The following is a 26545-nucleotide window of genomic DNA, read 5'->3' on the forward strand; positions in this document are numbered from 1 at the left end:
GTCTCCGTTTGTGCTGTCCTGGGACTTCTCATTTTCATCAATATGTTTATATTGCTATGAGAATAAGAAACACACATATTATTTCTTTGTGTGTGGTGTGTGACATACATGTGTTCTTGGGTGAATTCATGTACACATTCAGGTGCACATTGAACACATACATGTAGAGAGAGGCCAAAGCCAAGTGTCCTCCTTAGCTGCTCCCCATTTCATTTAGTTTTTTTGTTTGTTTGTTTTTGTTTTTTCGAGGCAGGGTTTCTCTGTATTGTTTTGGAGGATTTCCTGGAACTCGCTTTGTAGACCAGGATGGCCTCAAACTCACAGAGATCTGCCTGCCTCTGCCTCCTGAGTGCTGGGATTAAAGGCATGCACCACCAACACCTGGCTTCATTTAGTTTTTAAAAAATATTTATTTTTATTGTATGTGCACTTGTGTTTTGCCTACACATAGGTCTGTGTGAGGGTGTTGGATCTTGGAATTGCAGACAGTTGTGAGCTGCCATGTGGACGCTGGGAATTGAACCGGGTTTCTCTGGAAAAGCAGTTAGTGCTCTTAAGTGCTGAGCCATCTCTCTAGACCCAGCCCCCCTGCCGCTTTGTTTAATTTTAAAGAGTTGCTTGTTTTTATTTTACATGTGTCTGTGGTTTGCCCGAATGTATGCATGTGTACCACATGCATGCTTTGTGTCCATGGAGGTCAGAAGAGGGCACTGGATCCCATGGAACTGGAATTATGGATGGTTGTAAGCCTTTGTATGGGTGATGGGAACCAAACTCCAGTCCTCTGGAAGAGTAACAAATGCTCTTAACTGGTGAATCACCTCTCTGGCTCCTCCACTTTACCTTTGAGAAAGGGTCTCTCATTGACATGGGTTCAGTTATATTTATTGGTTAGTGAGCTTCAGAGCTGTATCTGTCTGTCTACCCAGCATTGGGATTGATGTCCATCAACACACCTGGGATTACAGATGTCCATCAACACACCTGGGATTACAGATGTCCATCAACACACCTGGGATTGCAGATGTCCATCAACACACCTGGGATTACAGATGTCCATCAGCACACCTGGGATTACAGATGTCTATCAGCACACCTGGGATTACAGATGTCCATCAGTACACCTGGGATTACAGATGTCCATCAACACACCTGACTTCTTACATGGGTCTACAGACCCTAACTCAGGTCCTCATGCTTATATGGAAAGCTCTTTATGGATTTAGCCAATTCCACCAACCCCTTAAGTTTTAAAAATATTTACCTACTTATTGTTATGTGCATTGATGTTTGGCCTCTGTGAATGCCTGTGCATCACAACCCAGCAGTGTCTGTGGAGGCCAGCAGAAGGTAGGAGAACTAGAGTTAAAGACCATTGTGAGTGCCAGATAGGAATTAAACCCAGGTCCTCTGGAAGAGCAGCCAATGCTCTCATCCACTGAGCCATCTCTCAGTGGATGAGAGCATTATTTTATGTGTATGAGAATTTCACCTGCATGTATGCAAATGCACTGTAGGCATGTATGGTGCCCATAGAGATCAGAAGAAAATGGCACCAGGTCCCCTGGAATTGGAGTTATGGGCATTGTAATTGCCATGTGGGTTTGGGAACCAAGCCCGGGCAGATCTGCTGCAAGAGCAGCATATTAACGGCTGAACCATCTCACCAGTCTCCGTCCCCACAACCCCACCCCACCCCTGTGAAACAGGGTCTCACTGTGCGGCCGAGGCTGGCCTGGGTGTTTCTGTGAAACGGGTCTCACTGTGCAGCCGAGGCTGGCCTGGGTTTTGCTGTGAAACGGGGTCTCACTGTGCAGCCGAGGCTGGCCTGGGTGTTGCTGTGAAACGGGGTCTCACTATGCGGCCAAGGCTGGCCTGGGTGTCGCTGTGATCCTCCTGCCTCAGTGCTGAGACATGAGACGGGTACCACCATGCCTGGCTCAAACACATTGCAATGCTGTGCACTGAGACAGGCTTTAAGCTTTCACCCTTTCTCAGTTCAGCACAGAAGAATTAGCTTCATGTGTCTCAGCCTCTCATCCTCTGCACCCCTCACCCCACTCAATTTGGGAAGCAGAATGGGTGATGAGTCCACACGTCCGAATTACGGAAAAAGATTCCTGTGCCACTCTGAACAAAATCCCCTTCCTCTCTGGCTGCCCTGGCCTCCCAGCCTCCACCCTCTGCCCACCAGGTCCTTCCAGAGACAGGGTGAGTGTCCCAGAGAAACCTGTCGGCCTGCTGGGACTCAGAGGGGCTCAGCCCAGGACTCACCCTCTGCCTTCTTCCTCAGCCAGAGCCACCTGGAAATGGATGAGAACGAGGAGAGAAGGGAGTCGAGCTAGTTCCCTTTCCCAGAGATCTTAGGTTAAAAACGTCTGGCCTAGTTAAAACCGCACCTTAATGAGGCTTCTTTCTGGCCTAATTGTTACCATGGCAATGACCCCCGGTGGCCATCTTTAATTAACTTGGAATCAGAGTTGCCAAATGAGCTCCTCCAGTAAATTGCTCAGCAGCCCAGGCAGTCACGCGGCCCCCTCCTCTGTCCCTGGCCCTCTCTGCCCCTGCACTTGGAGGATGATGAGGCCCGAGATTCTCGGCCTTTCTCTCCACCCTCTGGACTTGCCCGCCATGGTCAGGGGAGGAGCTCAGACGTAGAGCAGCGAGAACAGTAGAGATAACAGCAGCACAATGCCAAGTCCGTCACACAATTCTCTCCTTCAGTCTCCACAGCGATGCTAGCCGGGTGGACCATTGTCACCACTCTCTGCCTCTTTCTGGTGAGAGGCTGTCGGCACCTGGCAGAGTTGGGATTGCACCCAGGCCGTCAGGTTCCAGGATCAGCCTCGGCTGGAGGTACAGTCAGTGGTCTCACACGTTTCTTCGGAGCTGGAGTGGTGACTCTCCAGCTGTGTGACCTGGGGCCACTCCCTTCACATCTGTGACATGTTTCCTCGCTTGAGACAAGGAGTGTCACGAGTGCCAGAGGGCAGAAGGACCTGAGGAGCCGTACCAGGTCCGTTCAGCAGTCCTCAATGCAGCCAGAGCCTGCCTGTCACCTTTGCCATGATGTGGCTCTGGAAGCAAGATGATGCTGAGGTCTAGACAACAAACACTACCACAGACATCCTTGGCTCCACGGCTCCTCTCACAGCTCACCTCGATGCCCTTGCCGGGTGGCTCTTTCTGTTTGTTTTTGCTCTTTAAGACAGGGTTTCTCTGTGAGGCCCAGACTGTCCTAGAACTCACTCTGTAGACCAGACTTGGCTTGAACTCCAAGATTTGCCTGCCTCTGCCTCCTGAGTGCTGGAATTAAAGGTGTGAGCTTCCTTGTCAGGTCTTAACGACTCTCTCTTCAAGATATACCAGAATAAGCCAGGGCTTGGCAGTGGCTCCATCCTGCCGGTGAGAGGAAACAGGCGTTAGATATTGACAGAGAGAAGGGGTCTCTTGACTGTGGCTAGAACTTTGCTTTATTGTGAATGATAGGAAGACTGTAGACGGATTTTAGGGTGTGGCAGCCCATACCTGTAAACCAAGCGCTTGTGAGGCACAAGCAGGAGGATTGCAGACTCTAAACTATCTCAGATTGCATAGGAAGTTCTGGTCCAGCCTGGACTGCAAACTGAGACTTTGTCTCAGAAAAAGAAAAGAGAGAAGAAAAAGAAAGAAAGGGAAGAAGGGGCTGTAGGGGAAGAAGGAGCCGTTCCAGTGCCGGTGGCGCAGCGCGGCAGCATAATGGCTGCGTGGCTTGTTACCTGGGGCAGGACAAGCGTGAGGACACACACTTTGGACAAGGTATGGCATTCATTAATCCCAGCTATTGGAAGGTAGAGGCAACAGGATCAGAAGGCCAGCCTCAGCCTGGGTTACTCGAGACCATATCTAAAAAGCAGAGGGGCTGGAGAGACAGCTCAGTGATTAAGAGTACTGGCTGATCTTCCAGGAAAAATAGGGGTTTCATTCCTAGCATCTACATGGTGTCGACAACGTCTGTAATTCCAGTTCCAGAGGGTTCAGGGCCCTCATCTGGCCTCCTTGTGCACTAGACATACATGCAAGAAAGATATCCTACACGTTAAGATTATATATATATATGTATATATATATATAACTATATATATAGTTAATATAGTTAAACAGCCAGCCATGGTGCCACACACCTTTAATTCCAGCACTCAGGAGGTTGAGGCAGGCGGACCTCTGAGTTCAAGTCCAGTCTGATCTACAGAGTGAGTTCCAGGACAGCCAGGCCTACACAGAGAAACCCTGTCTCGGAAAAAATGAAATAAAAATAATTTTTTAAAATTAAAGTCAACAGAGAGGGAGAAAAGACCACTCCATGTCTGCGTGGAGAAACAGTGGAGGGCAACTGGAAGCAACGAGATCGATTAGGCGGCTGCCGGGATTTGTTCCCAGACAATAGTGAATTATTTAGCCTGTGTCTTTAAGCAGAAGGAGGGTGGTGGCTGAGCTACAGATGGCCTGTTGACAACCGACCTACACCTACGGGAGGGCAGTGCTGGCCCGACTTTCAGCACCACTAAAAGAACAGCTCTCATCCCGCTGGAGGAGTACAGTGCTGTGATCTGAAACCCACTAGTCAAGCCTTCCAAGTCCAGTGGAGCTGGCCATCTTGGGGATTGAGCCTTGGCATCCTCCTTCTGGAAACTCCTCACCTTTAAAACACATTTGCTGCCTTCTAAAGTGAAGAAAACCACTGGGCACAGCCTCCGAAGACCTCTGCGAGCCCACACAAGGTCCGCACCTTGGGAATCAGGGATGCCGTGGGGTGCGGGAGGGCACAAGGCCAAGGCCTCTGAACTAAATGGTTCACTCCCAAGGCTGGAGAATTAAAAACAACGCCGAGTCTGCAGCAGCCTATGGGAACGGGCGAGTGGAGGACTTTCTGCCCTGCACCGCTGCGTGGCACATCTCCTAGAGAACCGGACAGTCTCGGTGCCCCACACACGAGTGGCCACACCCTCCCTGCAGTACGGCCGTGCCTCTGTGGAATGCAGTCCTGCATTCTTCGCCCGTGGCCTCTCCTGCATGCAGCCTAGTTTTGATGAAATTACTTCTCTGCCGATCAACGCAATTCCTTTTCCAAGTTTGGATGGTGCCACTGGGGCTCTGGAACTGAAGAGCCCATTTAGTTTCTTCTCTGGAACCTTCTGTACCGGGTGCTGAGAGCAGGGTTTTAAGACTTTAAAGCTTAAGACTTTCGGGATTTCATGCTCAGAAATGACCTCCAGGTTTCCAGGCTCCAAAGACATGCTTTCTCTCAGCTTCCCTGTGGAGAGAGAAAAGAGAGCAAGCATGAGACCCCAGTTTTAGCCATTTCCCTCCAGCTGCCTCTGGGAGCCATCATTAGACAACATTTGAGCAACAGTATTAAGCCTGCTGCAAACCAAGAGTTCTCTGTCAATGCCCAGGTTCACACTGACTCTCTGGCCAGCACACTGACTTATTCACTAGCCAGCACACTGACTCCTTGGCCAACACACTGACCCTCTGGCCAGCACACTGACTCTCTGGCCAGCACACTGACTGGCTCTCTGGCCAGCACACTGACTGACTCTCTAGCCAGCACACTGACTGACTCTCTGGCCAGCACACGGACTGACTCCCTGGCCAGCACACGAACTGACTCCCTGACCAGCACGCTGACTCCCTGGCCAGCACACGGACTGACTCCCTGGCCAGCACACTGACTGACTCCCTGGCCCCACACGGACTGACTCCCTGGCCAGCACATCCTCTCTGTCCATTTCCCTGGTGCTTTCTTGTGCCTGGCTGGGTGCTAGCACTCACTTTGTCCTGAAGTCCCTGAGACTGATCAGGTCGCCACTTTGGAACTACCCTATCCTTAAGGGACAGTGGGTGAATACACAAATAAGGCCGTGCCCAGGCCAAGGACTCTTGGTGTGACTGTGAAGGCCTCACATCTGGTGAAACTTTCTCTCTTGCCTCCATCACTCAGTGAAGTTGTTTTTTTCTTTGATGATCTCAATCTTAGTTTCTCTACTTTTAAAATAGGAGACAACCAAGTCCCTCCCAGAAGGGAACCAGAAATGACCCACTGGTCACAGAGCCAGACAACAGGCTCTCTTGGGAACAGTTTCTCCAAGAACACACCTAGTAGAATCTTTTTCCAGCCCCCATCCAACCTATTTCCCTGAATTTCTCTGGACCCTTCTGACTTCTGCTGAGCCCCCAAGCAATCATTTCTTGTTGTGAGCTATTCGATAACACTGTGAATTCTGAGTTTGCATTTGCATTAATTAAATGAAATCAACCTTGGGTCAGGAGGCGGAGCCAGCAACTAACTGACAGAAAGTAATCATAGAGAGTCAGAGGGAGTCCGGAAGATGGATAGAGCGTTACACAGGAAGTAGGAGGGAGGGACTTCGAGTGTGGCAGTCTTTTTTGGTTTGGTGGAGTAGAAGGAGTCCTCTTTCTGAGAAGCCAGGTCTGCTAGGTGCTCAGCCTCTCTGAGCTAACAGGTTTTCACCCCAGTGGCAGGGGGTAGATCCAGCGGACCGCTGAGTCACTGCCTGAGAAGTGGACCAGCAGCTGAGGAGCTGCGATCACTGCTGAAACAACAGCAGATTCAGGTGCAGCCACGGTGCTGATGGAAAAACAATCCTCATCTGTAAAAGAGGCCAATCCATTCTACAGCTGGGAAGAGCAGAGCCTGGAAGTCCACTGTCCTACCCAGCCTTCAGCCAGTCACCACAGATGCCCCTTGTCACCCCCAGGAACTTTTGTTGTTGTTAACATTTTGAGATAGGGTTTCATTACGTAGGCCAGACTGACCTGGAACTCCTGTCTCAGCTGTTACAAGTTCTGGGATTTACAGACATTGCACCACCATGCTTGCCTGGTCTCTAAAGAGGCCTAGGGAACTACCAAAAACTTTTACTCACTGTCCCAGAAACATTGGCTCCTTCACCCAAGGACCAGGAGAATGACTTCTCTGGTGAGGGAGAATTAAATAAAACAAAACTCCAGCAATGCATCCACCATAGCGTCTAGACAGCCTCCCACAAGGAGCCTGCATCTTCTGACTGGCTGGCACTTTGACTCAATGGGTAGAAGAAGTTAAACAACCCAGCTGGAAACGTAGAGCTTGGGGGACTGCAACCCACATATGCTTGAGCATCTGAGAGGGCAGGAGTGAGACTCTGAGTCCTGCTGGACAATAGTGGGAGATGGGGTTGAGAGTGAAGAGGTCTGAGAAGGCTTTCCCACAGTGTTGGAGCAGGAACCACACTGTATTGTGTGACCCCTCCGCCTTTGCACACAGGACCCTTTGGATTGTCTTCCTCCCAGATCCTGACACCAGACCACACACTGCCTGGGCTGTTCCTGTCTGCTCTGGGGCCGGGAAAAGAAAAAAGTCTACCATCTTTTGACCTTCCACGTCTTTCTAATTCTGGCATTTTTAGAAGCTGAGAGGCAACTGATTTTTAATTAGCTGAAATGATGGACTGTCAGGTGCTCTGGTATTTAAAAATATCTATGAAAACAGCTATTATATGCACACATATAGCCGCCCTGGTTTTGGCAGATGTACATACCAGAGTCCTGGATTAGCTCTTCTCTCTGCTGTCCACCGGCAAGGCCACATCCCACGTGGCAACCTTGACAGTGCTGGAGTTGGGACTCTGCAGAGGTGTGTAAGGGAGGCAGACTGGGCGTGGTTTTCACCTGGTGTGGGGACAGTTATGGCAGTGTGGAGGAGTGGCAGTGTGTGCCTGCTCTGAGCCAGCCCTGGGGCTCTATGAAGAGACTGTGCCTTCTGCGAAGAGCAAGTCACCACCAACGACACAGGGTGGCCTGGGGCCAGACTTCTGCAGGGAAAAGGCCCCTCTAGCTAAGGAAGTCTGGCTTCTGCGGTTATCCTAGGCAACTCACTTTGTCACCGGAGTCCCCAACTTCCTGCCTTCCTTCAGATACACAGCACACAGTAGGTGCTGGGTCACCTCTACTTTTCTGTCTCTTCCTGGCGCCTGCATGCTCTGGTGCCCTGGGGTCCCCCTGCTGGCTCCCATGGTAACAACCTGAGCCAACGCAGAAAGCTTGTTGGTGTGTTTGTCTGTCTGTCTCCCTTCCTCTCTCCCTCCCTCCCCCTCCCTTTCTCCCTCCCTTCATTTTTCTTTCCCTTTCTTTCTCTCTTCTTCCTTATCATCATCATTATCATCTATTATATTCTAGTAATATAACCCAGAGTATCACACATGTCAGGCAGGTGCTCTACAGCAGAGTCACAATCCATCCCTGAAATTATATTTTAACTTCAAGGGACTCTCTGCCTGTAATTGTCTCCCCACCCCATTCCAGGCTCTCACCAAGTAACCCATGAGAGGCTGCCAAGATCTTATTTTCATGCAACTTTGTCATGAATGCAAAGACTAAAATTAAAAGGTGCTCTGATTAGCCCAATACATACTCAAGGAGAACTCTAATATTAAGTGTCACAGCTAACACTAATTGGGCACTTACTGTATATGTGACCTTTTTGGAGTCTGTATATCAGCACATTTAACCCTCACAACCATCACATCGGGTGGCACTGTTACCATCCCCACTTTAAAGCTAAAGACACCCAGGTCCTAAAATTCAGTACCTAGGGTCACACAAAATTGGGAAAAGGTTTAAACCTGGATAATTTCCAGAGCCAAGACCCCAATCCTTGTATTATACCAAGGAACATTGTGACAAAAATAAAAACAAGAAGCCAGATGGTGGTGGTGCTTGCCTTTTGGGAAGCAGAGGCAGGTGGATCTCCGTGAGTTTGAGTCCAGCCTGGTCTACAGAGTGAGTTCTAGGACATCCAGGACTACACAGAGAAACCCTGTCTCAAAATAAATAAACACAGAAACAAGAGCCTGGCATGGTGTCACATGCCTACATGTAACCCCAACACACAAGAGACAGATTGCTTGCAAGTTTGAGAGTAGCCTGATCTACACAGTAAGTTCTAGGTCAACCAAGGCTATACAGCATTAAATTAAATTAAATAATTAAGAAAACACAGGGTCAGAGAGATGGCTCAATTGTTAAGAGCACTGACTGCGGGCTGGAGAGATGGCTCAGAGGTTAAGAGCACTGACTGCTCTTCCAGAGGTCATGAGTTCAATTCCCAGCAACCACATGGTGGCTCACAACCATCTGTAATGAGATCTGGTGCCCTTTCCTGGCTTGCAGACATACATAGAGGCAAGATGTTGTATTCATAATAAATAAATAAAATCTTAAAAAAAAAAAAGAGCACTGACTGCACTTCCAAAGGGCCCAGGTTCAATTCCCAGCACCCACATGGCATCTCACAGCAGTCTGTAACTCCAAGTCTAGGGTATCTGACACCCTCACACAGACATACATGCAAGACACCAATGCACTAAAAATAAATACATTTCTAAAAATAACAGGAAGCACATTAGAAGTAGCTTCAAAATATCCTTTATTCTCTAAATAAGCCTTTGTAATTTTTTTCTACAAAGAGAAATAGAGGAGTGTTTTATTCATAGAGATGCTGAGGTTTCAGTGACACTTTGTGCTATCAGCAGTTATAGCATGATAAGGTCACACACATTTCCAAGAGAAGATCAGGTTTACAAAGCTTGCAAATGGGGGGTGGAGAGGTGGTTAAGAGTGCATACTAGTCTTATTGAGGACCTGTCCAGTGTCTCACAACCATCTGTAACTGCATATCAAGGGGACCTCTTCTCACATCTGTTGGCGCCTGTGTTCACATGCACATACGTGTTCACATGCACATGCCCACACACAACCACATGCACATAGGTAAAGATTAAAATAACAATAAACGGGCAGTTGGCTGGCCCACTTCTCATTGGTACGCTCTACCACAGCAGGATCATCAGCCTCTCTCTGGTCCTGGGGATGTGAGTGGGCCCCGGCAGTGCCCTCACCGCCATGGTGAGCTGCATCCAGCTCTGGCTTGGGCCAGAGTGCTGTGGTGCGGGTGGGTCCCCTGTAGGAAAGGGTACTGCTGTGCGAAAGCTATGGACACACACATGGAGTGGGGAGACACTCGGAGAACAGTTAATCCATCCTTCATGTCACATGGGAACTTCCAAGGTACCACAGCTGTGAGCTGGACACAGGCTACTAAAAGGTCCACTCCAGTGTGGAAGCCAGAGATGCGTTGTACGGGTTTTCTCATGGCCCCGGTCTTTCTCGGCATCTTGTGTTATAACTGTATACTAATAGTGGGCATCACTCACCACCGTATCCCAAGCCCTGTGCATAGGATCTGACGCAGACTAAGAAGCCGCCCACAGGATCCATGACTCGTGATCACCCCATCTTTTTTTTAATCCTCACAGAAACGGGGCATTTATTGTTTCTCTCTGGAAGTGCTTCTCCTGGGTGCCCCTTAGAAACCTGTTTTTACCAGGATAAAGATCCTCCCTGAGCTTCTCCTGCAGCAAAGCTACTGACTGGCCAGATAGTCACATACCTGCCATTTATTCCTAAATTCTGGACCAGTGCAAATGCCCCAAAAGAGGTTTCCTCTTCCCAAATGCACAGAAAATCTGAGACCCAGAGAAAAACCCAACCCACCTAGTATTTTCCTTTTTTTTAAGGTATTCTCGCAAGTCTGGGGTCATGAAATCTACCCTGGAAATGTGACAGCATTTTGGTTCCATAGCGTTCCATAGTACTTTCCTGTGTCAGTATGAGCAGACAATGTGCACAAATCCATGCACATATGTGCATGTCAATCTGTATTTGAACACAGGATAATCATAGGTTTAGAAAGGAGGCCAGAAGCAAGTCTGCATCCTTGGGAGGAAAAGATGGAATCACTTCCGGTCACATGAACTGGTTAATACTCCATTGCCACAGAAGATCTGGGTGTCAGTGCGTGAGTCTGTGTGTGTGCATGTGCATGTGTGTACACAGACAAGACACACCACAATTCAGTTCTATGCCTGGAGGACAGTGCATGTGACATGTATGCACATTTACAACTCTTTCCCAACCTGGTTTGTGGCAGTGTGGTCCTGTCCTGAGCAAGCATGTGTGCAAACATGCATGCACATATGTGTATTTGCAATATAATCTAAGACTTGTGAAAGTAACTTGTGTGGTGTATTTGTGTGTTTAAATGTAAAGTTGTGGATGGCTGTGCAGTTGCGTGTCCACTCTTGCTAACTACCACACCCACAGTCCCATGGGTACGTACGGGTCCTCTGCCACAAAGACGAGCAGGTTCTGGGGCTGGCCAAGCACCTGGGGAAAACCCTGACCAGCCTTTGTCTGGAGCCCACTCCCTGTGGCCTCTAAATTTCTGCTCCTGGCAGGATCTCAGATGTCCCTGGTCACAGACTACCTTCCCTAAGGAGTCCCTTTAACTCACAGTCCCTTTTCCATCCAGGGGGCCAAGAGTTGGGGGATATTCATCTCGGGGAGTTTTTGTTCCGCCTCATGAAAGGCCTCAATGGCTGGGAATACCATTCTAATTACGGGGAAGCCCAGCTTATGTGGGGGATACAAAGGGCTGTGGTCTCATAGCAGCTCCTTCCATCCGTCAAATAAGGCAGTCTAATGACGGGGTGAGAGCTGTGAATGCCTAAAACAAACTCAAAAAGGAGGGAAAATAAAGCCGCCGGGGGCTTAAAATATATTAAATTACCCTGAGTAGGAGCTGTGGCTTTGCAGGCACTGGTTGGGGAGGCTGTCCAGGCCGTGAGTCCTGCTATTCACGTGGGGGGACAGGGGTCAGCAGGTCGGGTGGGGAGGGGCTCGCAGAGCCCTGGCTCATTCTCATGCTAACATCAGGGACATGCTGCAGGCTTACTGGGTTGGAAAACAGAAATGAATTTGCCATAATCCTCCTCCTCCCTCTGCAGACCAGAAGCTTTGCCTAATTGCAACCCTTGGAGCCTGCTGGGCTTTGGGACACAGCCACACCCTGGAGCCAGCACCCCTCCACCCTCCCACCCTCTCTTCGGGGCTCAGGGATGAGTGTGCTCCGGGGCTCATCTGAAGGAGCAGGGAAAACAGAAAGTGGGGGGGTCAGTGGGTAGGAGATGACCAGGTATAGAAACGTATCACACACACTGTCTGAAGAAATAGCTATTCCCAAGTCACAGCCATCCCTTTACACATGAACACGCCACCTCGACACAAATATCCCTTTATTATTCTACACCTTTTACACGCAGCCCTCAACAAATGCACAATTCCATAGGCACAAACACATCTTCATACAACATACAGACATATGTGCCTTCCATAAGCAAACACAGCGTGCACACGCACATGCACACACATTTTTCTCCTTCCTTCTTCGCTTTCAATAGGGGGGGGAGGTCTCAGCCTGTAGCCCAGGCTAGTCTGGAACTCACTACGTAGTCCAGGCTGGCCTCAAATTCGCAATTCTCCTTCTTCGGTCTCTGCAATAGTAAGTAGCATTACAGGTGTTAGCCACCAGATGAGATACCCAGAGTCCTTCACAGACGTTCATGCATAAGACGGAGTTCTTCTCCAGGGGGCATTTGTTACCTCCGAGACACGCACGCGCACACACACACACCACACGCACGCACGCACGCACGCATGCACGCATGCACCCTTCATATGTGACTCGGAAGCTCTTTACCAGCCTCAGCCGAGTCAACACTATGCTGTTTATAATTGCTGCTGGACCTTGGATAAATCTATCGCAATCTCTGTGCCTCAGTTTCCTGCCATGGATAAATCTATTGCAATCTCTGTGCCTCAGTTTCCTGCCATTAAAGGGAACGCTCAAGTTGGTTGTGGAGTACATACCTGTAACCCCGGCCCTAGGGAGGGTGAGGCAGGAGGATCAGTAGTTCAAGACCTGCCTGGGCTACTTAGTGAAACCCTGCCTCCGCCCCCAAAGGCGAAAGATCCTTTGAACTAAATGTTCTAGGCAAACTCGGCCAGCTCAGAAGAATTAGGAGCCATCTCAGGGATTATACCTTCTGCCCCTTTCCCCTGCTTCTGCACACACTGCTGGCACGCACACACCTCCACAGCATGCCTAACAATGACTCCCTTCAGTGTTCACGTGGCTATAAAAAGATCGTCTGTGGAGCAGTAGCCCGCATCCTTCCTGCTGTAGGCGGGGACGCCTCCTTCCCACCCACCTTCAGGCCTGCTTCGGTAGCTTTGTCCAAGAGACTGCCAGTTTGGGATACAGCGATGACAGGTGTGGCTGTGAATCATCGAGTCCCACAGTGTGGCGCCAGGGACCCAGGAAAGGCATTCAACCCCGCTCCTTTCCTCTCCCAGGGCGCCCTCTGCCGGCGGACCTCTGGAGGACGCCGCTCGAGCGTATGCAACGGCGGACCTCACCCGAGAGTCCAAACAGTGAAATCTATGCAACTGCGTTCTCTGCTCCGCTGGGAGAGGAACTAGGAAACTGCACAGACGTAGTGGAACCAAGACCACGAAACTAAACGGTAGTGGGGAGGGGAACTGCAGCAGCTTGTCTGTAAGGGCTTCTAGAAACACCCTATCTCCTCCACCCCACACAGACTGCTAATGGGTGAAGATACAGAGGGCATCACATCACGGCCAGGGTTGGGTGTAGCGTGAGCACATGGAGCTGGCTCTGGCTGTTGATTTCTGGTGTGTTCAGAGACGATCCAGACAGCCAAAGAATGTATGGGAAAGCTCTAGTAGGAGCAAGATCCTACTTCTTATCCACCACAGGCTGAGAGGTGCCGGGCTCAGAAGCTTGCAGAAGCCTGCCCTTGGGTGGTGAACTAGGGACGAGGGAGACCACAGCCAGTTCTCTCTGCCGGCAAGGCCTGTGCTAACTGGCTGTGGAGAATGAGGGCATCCCCTGCACTACAGGTGAGGCTCCTCCCTGCCCGTATCTCCAGCTGCAGTAAGAGCCACGTGGGCATCATGCAGCCAGAGCAGGGGCCTGGTAACCAAGGGCAAACGGCTAGAGGTTGGATGGATGTAGGCTCGATCCTTTCAGGGAAACAAGTTACTCCCGTTTAGAGGTTAAGTACCAGCACCGCATGCCATATCGTGTTCTGGTGCCCCAGTTGCTCCCCGGGCAGCACGAGAGAGCCTCTGCAAGCCAGAGCTTCTTTCTTGGCCCTCTTGGCTACAACAGGCCTGGGCCCAAGATAGGGCCAGTGGGAAGGAGATACTGCGTTGTAGAGCTGTGAGGAGGGTAGTGGTTTGAGCGCAGGCAGGACATCTGCTCCAGGCCTTTTCTGTATGACCTGAATCCAAGATGGGAGGAGGGGCTCCTCCATGTGTGCCAAGTTTCCCCAGTAGTGGCACCGGGCCTGTGACCTGGCTGCCCTACTAGGTGGAGTAACCAGATCTGAAGCTGTCCTCTGTCCTGTTCCCACTGGATCTGCTCCATACCCAGGCCTTTGGGGGGAGCGGGGCTGGATCCTCAAGGGACAGCAAGAAGGTACTCCGAAGATTTGACACGGAAAGCGAAAACTTGAGCACTGGAGGGAGAAAGTGTGGTCTTAAACCTCTTAGTGTCCTGCTATGATCTGAGGCACAGCCGATCTCTTGCCCTGGAAGGGAAGCCACTTAGTTCCTGCAGCAAAACCCATGGGTTTGTAAAGAAGTGCACAAACTCCCACAAACACTAGCACATCAGGTCAAGTAATTCCGGTTCCAGAGGCCTCCCCAGGACTCCAGGAGTCTCCTCTGAATAAGTAAGGGGTCCTGTGGAGTTCAAATCGTGAACCCCCAAGGTGGGCATCAGAGATTTTTTGAGACATTCCTACTTTTAAGCCTATCTCCTAAAATCATTTATTCTTTCTGTATTAGTCCTCACTCCAATGGCCCGCCCTATCAACTGCCTCTTGCTAATGACAAAGAGAAACAAGAACGTGTTGTTTTCTAGAATATTCATCAAAGAAGTGGCTGTGTTTGATTAGAGTTTCTGCTATGCAGGCTTTGTTTCTTTGGCCAGGACTGGAGAGGATCTGGAAAGTCTGGTCTCTGTACCCCGGTGGAAGGAAGTCTGGGACCAGCCAAGGACTCCAGGACAGTCACGGGTTTACCTGGAGGAGCCTGCAGCAGGCTCCTCTCTCACCTGGCCTAGGCATCTGGTTCATGGGCAGATTTTCCCCGACCTAAGTCAGCTCATCTCTGATGGAACAACCCACAGAACTGCAGAAACCCTAGAGTCCTTCCTAATGCTTGGTGGCGGGGATCTGGAAACTGGGTGTGCAAAGGGAGAGTGTAAAGGGAGAATTCTATGAACCCCCGATTTGCGCTTGCGTATCTGAACAGACCATTCAGACTCTGGAATCCCGTGTGGTCACCTCCATGAGCCAGGCAGGGGCTGAGCCGCACAGCTGGGCTTGGTGTAAAGGCTCTGGGCTGGTGTTTGTAAACACAGAACGAAATTAGGAGGGTGGAACTAAGACAAAGCCACTTCCCTCCGCTCATTCAGAGAAACCTTCACTTAGCAAACACTTTCATTTTCAGAGCTGCTGGTGGTTGTCTGTAGGTTTGGAAAATCCCCATGCTTCAGGACGAATTCCACCCTGGGAAGAGTTCTGGGGACAGGCAAACAGAAAGCAGAGGCAAGAATGTATGGGTAGAAAGAAGTGCACCCCCAGGACTCCAACGGGCTCCTTGCGGTTTACTGTCCTGCCTTCGTGGGAACCTAAAATGCATAATTGTTCGCCTCAGCTTTTATGCCCCCTGGGAGGCAAGCACGAACGTATGTATCGGCAGGGCAGGCTATCCCTTCCCACCTCTGTGCAACCCTTAGTTGCGAGATGCTAGCCTACTTACCTATTCGGTGCAGCCGGGTTCCTGGAAGTGCCACCCACCCCCTGCAAGTGGCCTGGGTGTTTGCAAATTGTGTTATCTCGATCCTCCTATTCTCCATCATAAATGCCCAAGACTTAAGAGCCAGTTCAAAATATGACGCCCAAGCGGGAGAAAGTGGGGGATATGACAGTACCAAAGTTGGCAGGAATGTATATCAGACATCTTAGATCCCTGGTTTCAATAGTTTGCTCAGTGTCCGGGGAACCCATGGGGCAACGTGTCTGCAGGTTTATTCAAGTACGACTTGCAAAGCCCCTATGGCAGACGCAGAACGGTGCTGACTTTTCCTATCAATGGGAGAGACGCAGGCTATTGACCCAGCGGCCTCCTCCTCTCGGCCTATTGTCGCGGCTCAATCACGCACTTACCGGAAGAAAAGCGAGTTTGTTTTAGCTTGGAGGAGCCTCGTGGTGTGTGTGTGTGTGTGTGTGTGTGTGTGTGTGTGTGTGTGTGTGTGTGTGTGTGTGTGGAGGGTGGAGGGAATTTCTGCAACCAAACCAGGACTGTGCAGATGGGTTGAGGATAGACACTTTCAGAAAAGGACCAATTTCCCTTTCACAATGAGCGCTAAGTACCTGACAAATGGGGCTGGTGTTTATTCATGAGCAGGTACTTTGGAGATGGCGATTAGAACAGCCGCCCGCGTTGCCTAGCCAAGGTACTTAAAGCCGGGCAGGTGCAGCTCGGCGCGCTGCCCCAGCGCACAAAGCCCGCGGCCGCTGCGGCACGGAGAGGGGGCGGGATGCGGAGCTCACGGGCCCGGAGGGCGCGCCGAGCGCAAGCACCTTAGCCCTTTGTTCCTCTTCTGGAGCCAAGGCCACATCACAGAGGGGCGCCCCGGGAAAACCTCCCCTCTAATTACTAGGAATTTCCCTCAGACCCTCCTCTGGGAGCCCAGCCGAGCAGCTCTGGAGCTGGAGGCCGCTGAGGCTCGTGGGATCTGGCCTTGAGTTTACACAAATGTCGCCTGGGAGTTAACTATTGGCTAACCAGCTAACTAACTGATCAACTAGGACGGGACGTGGAACCCAGGCCTGGGAACCTTTCAGGCACCCGCCGCTGAGGCGCCACCTCTGGCGGTGCTGACAAGCTCGGGCTTTCAGGTTTTGTTTCAACTCCAAAGGGAGAAAATTGGGGTCTGTCTCATTCTCCAGTTTGCTGGCGCCAAGGTCGTGGGACAAACCCGGTCTTGCCCTCGCCGTGCCTGCGGAATCCATAAGTACCACTAGGTTCAGCGTAGCCTCCCTCGGCAGAGCGAGCTTGGCGGATGCCGGCTGGGACACAGAGCTCAGGCTCTCCTGTGCTTAGACACGGGACAGGGCATAGACCAGCCGCGGGCAGCTTCGAGCAATCTGTGTGGGGCAGACCCCAGACTGCTAAGGTGCTGCGTGTCCGTGATGTCCAGAGGTCGGAGACACCAATGGTGTGCATCCTCCTGGGGCCTGCCTGGATTGCTCTCTGTTGCTGTTGTTTTAAATCGTTTCGAAAAGCCTGCTAAGATAACTTGTCTCCAGCCCACAGAATCAGAAATAGGTTTCAAATAAGCTGGGTTCCCTTTGGGGAGAAAAATCTTTCAGAGTGTTAGGAAACAACAGAGGGGCAGGGAACTGATGTCAACCCACCACCAGGCAAGACTTTACATTTCCCATCGCGAACAGCCCGACAGGCTCTCCCTTTCTGAGGCACACTGTACATATTGGCATCCATTAGAGACTTTTCTGGAACCTCGAGTTTAGAATAAATTATAGACATACGATAAACCTGGTTCTTAGGCAAATCCGATATCCCAATTGTGAACGCCACTGGACAGCGGAAAGGCAGAGGAGACACAGCGAAGAATAGTAGGAAGGAATATTGAGTGCCCAAGGCCTTAACTGCTCAGCCATCAACCGCGGGCAGGACCGGCGGTGAGCCTGCCACCATGATTAAGAAAGAAGACTTGTAGGAAAGACTCGCTTCCCCTCCAGCGTCCTGTTAGCGCCTGAGTTAGAGTTCCAGGGTGAGTTCTTTCTGAGTACCTCCTGCTCCAAAGGGACACTAGGACGGGGATAACGGTACTTCCAGGCAAGCCACCGAAGTCCAGATGCAGTGGGCATTGTGCTTAGCTGCTCCGCCAACCCCGTAAGAACAGTTTTCTGGCCCGATAGCCTTGGGTAAATGTTTTCAAGTCGAGGAGCTTGAGACTCCTCTGAAGTTCTTACCCAAAAGGATATACACCCTGTACCAACGCGTGCAAGAAACAAATCAAGACCTACAGACAGACCCACAGACACCGGCTGCCAGATCTCAGTCACAAGACTACTGGCCTCTAATTCAGACAGGAGCTGAGAATTAGACTGCCAAGAGTTTTCTAAATTTTTTGTTTTCAAGACTTTTTTTTTCTGAGTTAGGGTTTCTCTGTGTAGCCCTGGTGCTCTTGGAACTCACTCTGTAGACCAGGTTGACCTTGAACTCAGAGATCTGCCTGCCTCTGCCACCACTGCCTGGCTGCTTCCAAGACTTTTTAGGCAAGTGTAATGGATATAAATGTCCTCAGGAGGAGAGCCCTTGGCACCAACACCCCGAATGATTCCCTTCGCATTAGGAGTTTAAACAAGCCATAGCAATATAATAAATATACTAATGTTCTTAGAGAAAGAGATGACCGGATGTAGCCCCCCCACACACACAGAGACACACACATACACACACACACTCACACATACACACACAGACACACACAGAGAGAGACACACACACACACACTCACACATACACACACAGAGACACAATCACACATACACAAACACATACACACACTCACTCACACATACACAAACACATACACACACTCACTCACACATACACAAACACATACACACACTCACTCACACATACACACACACTCACACACACACACAGTTGACTGGCCAGTCCTTTACTCAAAATTTATTTTTCTAGGAGAGCTTTGGACTAAACCATTTTGAGGATTGTATGGGCATTCTTGGCTTCCAGCAAAGCCTCATTGAGCAAGGACAGCAGCCCCAGGGGCTTCAAGTATCTCCCTGAGTCTAATGAGTTAGGTAGGCCTTGTGACTTGCCATGCAAAAGCAGGGAACAAAAATGGCTCTTGAGATCAGAACTAGTGCTGTAAACTTTGACCCTAAATTCAGCATAGGGAGAAATCTTTCACCCAAGGAGAGTTGGGTCTGGATTTGGGGGTGACTGGAGTGGAGCAGAATACTTTATCTTTACTCTGGCTATACCACCAGTACTGTGCGTTTCGGTTAGTTGGTGATATGGCCTCTAACTCCACCAGGAAAATCCAGAAAACCTGACTCAAGCTAGCATCCGGATTAACAACCAAAGGAAACTATTACAGAAAGTGCTGGCCCCCACCCTAGCTCCCTCCTCACTGCAGCAAGTTCCTAGGGTTGGGGTAGGGTGAGGTCAGTCTCAGGTGGATGCTGCCTACAGAGCTCAGAGGAGGTCCAGCCCCGCCTCCTTCTTCCCCACCCTGCTCTCTGTATCCTCTTCTGTCCTGTCCTAATTTGTGATGGAAGGGCTGAGGAGTCTCTGGTCTAGAACTTGATTTTTCAAAATTACTGATGTGGAGTAAGCAGGGTCTCCCATCCGCGGTTCCCTTGGTAGCACCTTCACCCTTCTCTCCTAAACCCCCTCTCTGCACCGGCCCAGCTCCCCAGGGAGGTGCCTTAGTCTTCCTTCAACCAATGAGAAATGGAAGCTCAGAGAGTAGGTAGAAACTGAGGCTCCCCCAAGTGTGGAGAGACATAGAACATGTTTCCTGCATTTTTTACTACAAATTCAGGTGTGCCTCGACATTCCTCCTTCCAAAGAGGATGGGGCATTTTTCTGGAGGGCTCTGGGTTCTCTAAGCACATGGTGCCTCAGGTCTTCTGAATCCCTCAAAGACCACCTGGATCATCTTAAGACGCCCAGCAGTGTGGGCAGCTGAACCTGGAAAAGTCTCTAGTCAAGACAGAAGCTCTTCCCTCTGAGGCATTTGCATTCAGCTCCAGCCTGGCTGGCAACTGCTGAGCAACAGAGTTCTGTCAAGACCACCATTGAGGGCAGGTACTTCGATTGACAACGCCTTCAGGCAAGTAAATCTTTCCCCAGACTCCATTTCCTTATCCGTCAAGAGACAGAAAGTTGTAAAAGAAGGCTCCCGGCATCTCTAAATTGATACGTCAAAGAAGTAGGAGGGGTTCTAGGTGTGTAAGCATAGCATCTGGGAAGCTGAGGCGGGAGGATTATTACGAGTTGGAGAATAGCCTGGGCTATAGAGTGGGTCTCTACGTCAAAATAGACAGATAGACAGACAGAAAAAGTCCAAGAACTTGTGGCAGAAAGTAGCAGAAGAAATCTCCGCAGTTCTACTGACCTTCTAGATTTCAGCTAGGGAGAAATCCGTCCCCAGTCCCCAGGTAAGCAGTTAGGTCACATGTTTCTTATGCAAACCCTGGAACCGGGCTACCTGGGGTTCATATCAGCTGTGCTAGCTCCCACTGTGTAACTGTAGACCGCTTGATTCCGTCTCAGGGCTTTGATGGTCTTGTTGCTGATACAGATTAATAGCAGTATTGGCATCATGATCGCAAATGAGTCGATACACGTGGTTAGCTGTTAATGTAATCTCCCTTCCCAGTCCTCTTGGTTTCTACCACAAAATATCACTATTTCTGTCCTAGTACTGCTGCTAGGATTTCAGTCTTCCCTGGGATGGGAAAGCTCATTAGTTCTCCGCCTTAGTTTGAATCTTGTTTGCTGTGGTTCATACTGGGCTTGGAACCCAGGACCTCATATGTGCCACGTTATGGTAGAGGTAAGTTTCTCTACCGTTTAGCTATTTTCCCAGTGTCCTTCACTTAATGTCTGTCAGAGAAGGGGTCCCTTCAGTCTTTCTCTCCTGCCTAACCACCACAGGCAGAGAAGGCTGTGTGTCCTCAGCTTACAAAGATGAGTAAAGGAGGGAGAATCCCAGCTAACCCATCTCACCATGGAGGATCCTGCTCAGAGGCAGGCAGGTCTATAGCTCACATAGCTAGTGTTCTCTCTGCTGTTGCGCTCTCTCTCTCTCTCTCTCTCTCTCTCTCTCTCTCTCTCTCTCTCTCTCTCTCTCTCTCTCTCACACACACACACACACACACACACACACACCAGCTCCCAAAGCGCAAGGGTCTTTCTGTTTTGTTCTCTGCTTCATACCATGTCTTAAACACTGGCTGGCATAGAATAAAATCTAGAAAAAAAATAAATGCCAACTTTTGAAAAGGTGACAGAGATAGCCAGTGCAGTGACAGACTTTGTTTTGGTAGCAGGATCTAGTCTTATTTTCTATCCAGAGGTGATGGTTAACCAATCTTTTGACTAAGAAAGAAAAGAACATGTTTCAGATCTACCCCCCTGAGAGATTTCAGTCTTGGTCTGTAAGTCTCTCAATTATTCACAGGACTTTCTTTCAATTCCCACCCCTCCCAACCTGCTTAGAGGGCTGAGCTTTCTAGGTGTCTGTATTTAGGACCCTGGGGATCAGTGGGTCTTCCTTGGTTGTGGGTAGTGTCATTTCCCAGACCCAGATCCAGTCTTCCCAATGTTTTCTTCAAGCACTTACAGTCCAACCAGGAGGGTCAAATTCTTCTTGTGGGAGGACAATGACATTACCAGCTATTAAAGGTGATTGCTATTCATGACACTGTCTGCTGCTCATAGGTTCATTTATAATGTCTCAGGTACCCAGTCAAACAGCATCACTCTCACTGCAAGTCCATGAGACTCATCAGCAAGCCCATTTTACAGATGAAGAAATAGAGGTTTGCTGAAGTGACAGGTTTGTAAAAAAGAGGGAGCCAAAGGAGGCTTCAGAGAGTGGCTTTTGGAACAAGTCAGAATCTTGGCAGCATTGACAGCCACAAGTCTAACCCTCCTGCACCTCTTCTTAGTTGTGAGGCAAATGGCAACATCTTCATTCCTCACTTCCCTCCTCTTCAAAGGGGGCTAAGAAGAAGATCTGTGTCCTTTCTGGCACAGACAGACACATACAGACAGTAACACCACCGTCCCCGCCTCTGCAGAGCAGGATTTACGCCACTCTTTGCAAACTGTGCTGCCCAGTGCACCCTTATTTACCCACTTATGAACTGGGGGGTGAGAGGGAGAGGAGGTCCATCTAAGATGCCACAGTCCTCCAGAACCAGGTAGATGAGATCTCTAGGCCAAAGTTCCCCCTGAGGATGAGAAAGAATCTAGAACTGCTCTGTAGATTTTTTTCCAAACCAAGAAAAGTCACTTGAGGTACTAGAGAGATAATGCAATGATTAAAAGTTCTGGCTGCTTTTTCAAAAGATCTGGGTTTGATTCCCACGCCCACATGGCTGTTCACTTCCATCTCTAAGTCTGTAACTCCACCCCAGGGGACCCGATGCCCTCTTCTGGCTTTCCAGGGCACCAGACACAGATGAGCTTGCAGGCAAAACCACCATATTCATTGAATAATTAAATAAATAAAGCCATTTTGGTTTCTTTTCTTTTTAAGGAATGTAAGTTTCTTCCCAGACTCCTCTCTCATGAGCATGTTGGTGACAAGCTGGGCATAGTCACACACTCCTTTAATACCAACACTTGGGAAGCAGAGGCAGATAGATGTCTGTGAGTTTGAGGTTAGCCTGATCTACAAAGTGATTTCCAGGACAGCCAAGGCTACATAGAGAGACCCTGTTTTTTCCTTTTTTTAAAAGTCTAATTATATAAAAACCAACGCACCGAGTGTTGGTGACAGACCTCGTGGAGCTGAACGATTCTAGGCAAGTTGGTTCCACTTTCAGTCACCTTCTCCAGGACACACTAAGACTTTGTCAGCGGCTCCCAAGCACCTGGCTCTCCCAAGCTGCCCCATACTTGGGCAGATGGAGTGAAGAGGAGGATGGCATTAAAGGTTCCCTTCGGCTACTTCTTCACAAAATATTTGTAAAGCTTTCTCGTTCTTTTTGCTAGAACACCTGGAAGGGCGTTTTCATCCTTTCTTTCCATGGTCCCTGCTTGCGAACGAGACCCCCAAAGTTATGGAAGAGAAGTATGAAGTAATATTAAAAGCAAAGCAAATGCGAACCTCGAAGCTTTTTAAAATTCATGCTGTATCTTTTTTTTAATGCATCTATCCATAAACTGTTTCACTCACTGAAAAATATTGACAGTACAGCCGAAGATGTCAAGAGACAGAGAGAAGAGGTGACCGAAGTCTGTGAGCAAGTATCCCGGACAAGGAGCTCGTCAAAGTTTGCCCAGGCAGTGTCCCATAAATGAGGGATCGGGGAGAAGACCCCCAAACGGAGGAAAGGATCGCAGGGGAGCAGCAAAGCCGGTGCACTTCTGGCTTCCCACTTGCAAATTACTGGGAACTTAGAAACCAGCTATCATGGATGTTGGAACGCTATGTAAAGCAGTGCCACATAAACGATGCCCAATCCAGAAGACGGGAGTGGAAGGCAGCTCTGACGCAGCCTTCTGTGCTCTTTCAGTTTAGAAGAGGGTGGGGTGGAAAAGGTACCACCTAACTCTGAAGAGTTCAGGAATCAGGAGGTTTCAGAGGCAGAATAAAGATCACAGCACTGACACTTGGTTTCAGCCCACCTCAGGCCACACCAGCAACCGCCATTTGGCACAAAACTTTCAGTTCGGTGCTGAGGAGAGGGGTAGAAGGTAGTGGAGTGAAACCTGCTGGTTCCTCTGTCAGCTAAGCCTCTAGCACGCCTCAGACCTCCTTCCGCAGGGGACTCGAGCCTGAGGAGTTATCCTCTAGTTCCCGCACCCTCCCACCCTCCTTTCCTGCTAAAATCTGAGGTGCACTGAAGCCAGAGAGAGAGAGAGAGAGAGAGAGAGAGAGAGAGAGAGAGAGAGAGAGAGAGAGGAGGGGGGAGGGAGGGACGGAGGGAGGGAGAGAGGGAGAGAGAGGGAGAGGGAGAGAGAGAAGGAGAGAGAAGGAGAGAGAGAGAGAGAGAGAGGGAGGGAGAGAAGGAGAGAGAAGGAGAGAGAAGGAGAGAGAGAGAGGGAGGGAGAGAAGGAGAGAGAGGAGAGAGAGAGAGAGAGAGAAGGAGGGAGGGAGGGAGAGAGGGAGAGAGAGGAGAGAGAGAGAGGGAGGGAGAGAGAGAAGGAGAGAGAGAGAGAGAGAGAGAGAGAGAGAGAGAGAGAGAGAGAGAGAGAGAGAGAGAGAGAGAGAGAGAGAGAGAGAGAGAGAGAGAGAGAGAGAGAGAGAGAGAGAGAGAGAGAGAGAGAGAGAGAGAGAGAGAGAGAGAGAGAGAGAGAGAGATGCAGGAGTGGAGGTGAACCAGCCACCCTTGGGAAAGAGGCCACCACCAATCAATGTTCTCCCCAAACCTTCGCAAGGCGCCTGTGACCCCAGTACCCACCCCCCTGAAGCCTGGCACCCTCTGAAGTCGCGAGAGGCAGCGCGCCCCCCTGAGGCCCACCCTGGTGGTTTTGCAGGGCGCGGTGATCACGCTGCTTGTCTAGGTGGCCCCGGCGTGGGGCGGGGTACAGGGGGTGCAGACGAACCCGCCAAGGGTCCTTACCTCCGCACCGGCATCCGTCCGACCAAGCGCAGTTTGCTGCTGGGACTGCGGGGCCGGGGAGGCTCCCACGGGCTCGGACTGCGCACCCCCCGACCCCCGCCGCGCCCGAGCCGGCAGAACCTTCGGTGGCCCTGAGCAGGGTCGCCCGGACCCCAGCACAGCCACGGCGCGGGCGGGAGGAGGCGGCTGCTGCGGGGCACCGCGGGGCGGGGCGGGGGTATCCGTCGGGCCCCGCCCGGGAGGGGGACGTGGGAGCGCTTATCTGGGAGAACAAAGGCAGCTGGGGACGGCTCCCCCACCCCTCCCTCCTGGGGCCTGCCCCTGAACTTGAACTTGTACTTGACACTTTGTCCGGAAGGTGGCGAGGAAGCTTGTCTGAGCCGGGACGGGACTCGCCCGCCACCTCCGGCCCGGGAGGCCCGGAGAGCCTGCACTCGGCTGTGACCCTAGGGAGCCCGACTTCCAGGGCCCCGTCTCGCCCCAGACTCCCCGGCGCTCCAGGGCCCCGGGGCTCCGGGGACCCCAGAGACCGAGCGTGCCGAGGCCTTGGGTGTGCGTCCCCGAGCCTCAGGCGGAGCCCCGCGCCCCGCCGCGCCCCTCCTCCCGGGCCCGCCGCCGAGCCGCGCGGGGCAGGCAGGATTCTCTGCACGTCGCGTCGGCAGGCACTATTCAGCCGCTAATTGAACGTTAATGGCAGGTGCGGATGAGGTCACCGGAGCTGGCTTTTCTCACACATTTTTCATGCAAATTCGCGAAACTCTAAACAAATTTGAATAAAAAGCTCTTTGTGCCGCCCGCCGCCCTAGTCCTTTCCTCCCACCCCAGGATCTTGGCTCCTCCCGGTGCCCTGGGGCTCCAGCCTGCAGCACTGGCCGCAGGATCCGGGCGCCCCGGGGAGTGACGCCTGGTAGTCGGTGGTTCTGGCTCTAACTACTCCGTAGTTCCAGCTGCTGTGAGCCGGCGAAAGAGTTTTCCATTTGGCATCTTGGGGCCAAATCAGGCTGACCAAGCACCAGGCTTTTAGGGAAGCCGCGGGTGAGCGCCTGGCATCTGGACAGACAGGCATTCCGCTGCTGACGTCTCTCGTCTCAGCAGCGCTCACCCTCACACCGGCCACCGTCAACAGCTTCTTGGTCCTTCCCCTCTCCGTAGCTTAGACGCGAGTACGGACGCGTGGTGCCCAGCTATGCGCACCAACGTCGAAGGATTAAATGTAATTTGGGACTACGCAAGCACTTAGAGCTATGCTGGGAGCAAGAAAGTGTTAATTATTGTCTGGGGTACAAGGGCCTGTGAGAATGGAAACTGATGACAGCTTGACTGTGATTTTTGCGCATACATGAAAAAACTTGTCAAAGGTTTTCAGAGCCTCGTGACCCCCTGCTTCCCATTCTGGTCCTAGAGATGCGGAGCTCAGAGCCACTGTTTCCTAACTGTGTGGCTCTGACTGTTGCTAAGCCTCTCTGAGCCTCAGTTTCCTAATGTGGAAAATGGGATCATGGTGAGAACTGAGAAGACATTACTGGAGACTTAGGAGCAGACTGAGACCTGGTTCCCAATTCAGAACCCCCAGCACTACTCTTAGGAGTCAAGACAAACTCTACAGCCTGAAAACAAGATAGGCTTCTGGCTGCCCTCCTGACCCTAGCCCAGGTAAGAGAGACTGATAGTCTCAGGCTTTCTAGAGCTTCTCACTCCGGCCTTCGGGTCACATCCCAATACACCGTGAGCTGTCTTTGCTAGTGGCTGAATCTTGCTTTCCTCACTCTTATCTGCTCAGAAAAAAACATTACTAGAGACATTTTTTTTCAAGCTTGTATTTGTTGTAAGCTGGGATAAAAGAGGCAGAGGGTTCCCAGGGTTGGAAGAGTCTTTCAGAATTTCTCTTACTTCTCCCTCAAGGTTGTCCTGAAAAACAAAACAAACAACAACAACAAAAAGAAAACAATGTCTTTGGGGGAGTTCCAACGGCTCATGAACCTGAGCGTCATCTCTGCTCTCCCACAGGTCTGTTCCTCAGCCCCCCACAGGTCAACCTTTGAGCAGCAATGGGGTGGGCCCATTAGGCTTTCAGGTCAAGGACCAGAGGGAAGGATCGAGTCTACAGGGTACAGATGACCAGCCCCCAGGAGACCGATGGTGTAGAC

General features: G+C 50.8%; 1 protein-coding gene across 1 annotated transcript; it reads right to left on the bottom strand.

The window, feature by feature from the left end:
• Nucleotides 1-869: 869 nt before the first annotated feature.
• LOC106021754 lies at nt 870-25464 on the bottom strand. Its single transcript, XM_040731945.1, has 4 exons — nt 25405-25464; nt 24399-25074; nt 4680-5293; nt 870-3399 (listed from the first exon to the last, which is right to left on the bottom strand). The coding sequence occupies exons 1-3, from the start codon at nt 25462-25464 to the stop codon at nt 4854-4856; spliced, it is 1176 nt and encodes a 391-aa protein (XP_040587879.1). The 3' UTR covers nt 870-3399; nt 4680-4853.
• Nucleotides 25465-26545: the final 1081 nt, after the last annotated feature.

The sequence above is a fragment of the Mesocricetus auratus genome, unplaced genomic scaffold, assembly GCF_017639785.1.
Source record: "Mesocricetus auratus isolate SY011 unplaced genomic scaffold, BCM_Maur_2.0 Super-Scaffold_4256, whole genome shotgun sequence".
Lineage (NCBI taxonomy): Eukaryota > Metazoa > Chordata > Mammalia > Rodentia > Cricetidae > Mesocricetus > Mesocricetus auratus.

What these genes read in the sequence shown, in the direction of transcription:
- LOC106021754 (XM_040731945.1), bottom strand. Translation starts at nt 25,464, where the DNA reads ATGCCTGTCTGTCCAGATGCCAGGCGCTCACCCGCGGCTTCCCTAAAA. An exon ending in CCCTAAAAGCCTGGTGCTTG is followed by an intron (nt 25,075 to 25,404) that starts GTCAGCCTGATT and finishes ACGTTCAATTAG; the next exon opens with CGGCTGAATAGTGCCTGCCG. An exon ending in GGACGGATGCCGGTGCGGAG is followed by an intron (nt 5,294 to 24,398) that starts GTAAGGACCCTT and finishes CTCTCTCCACAG; the next exon opens with GGAAGCTGAGAGAAAGCATG.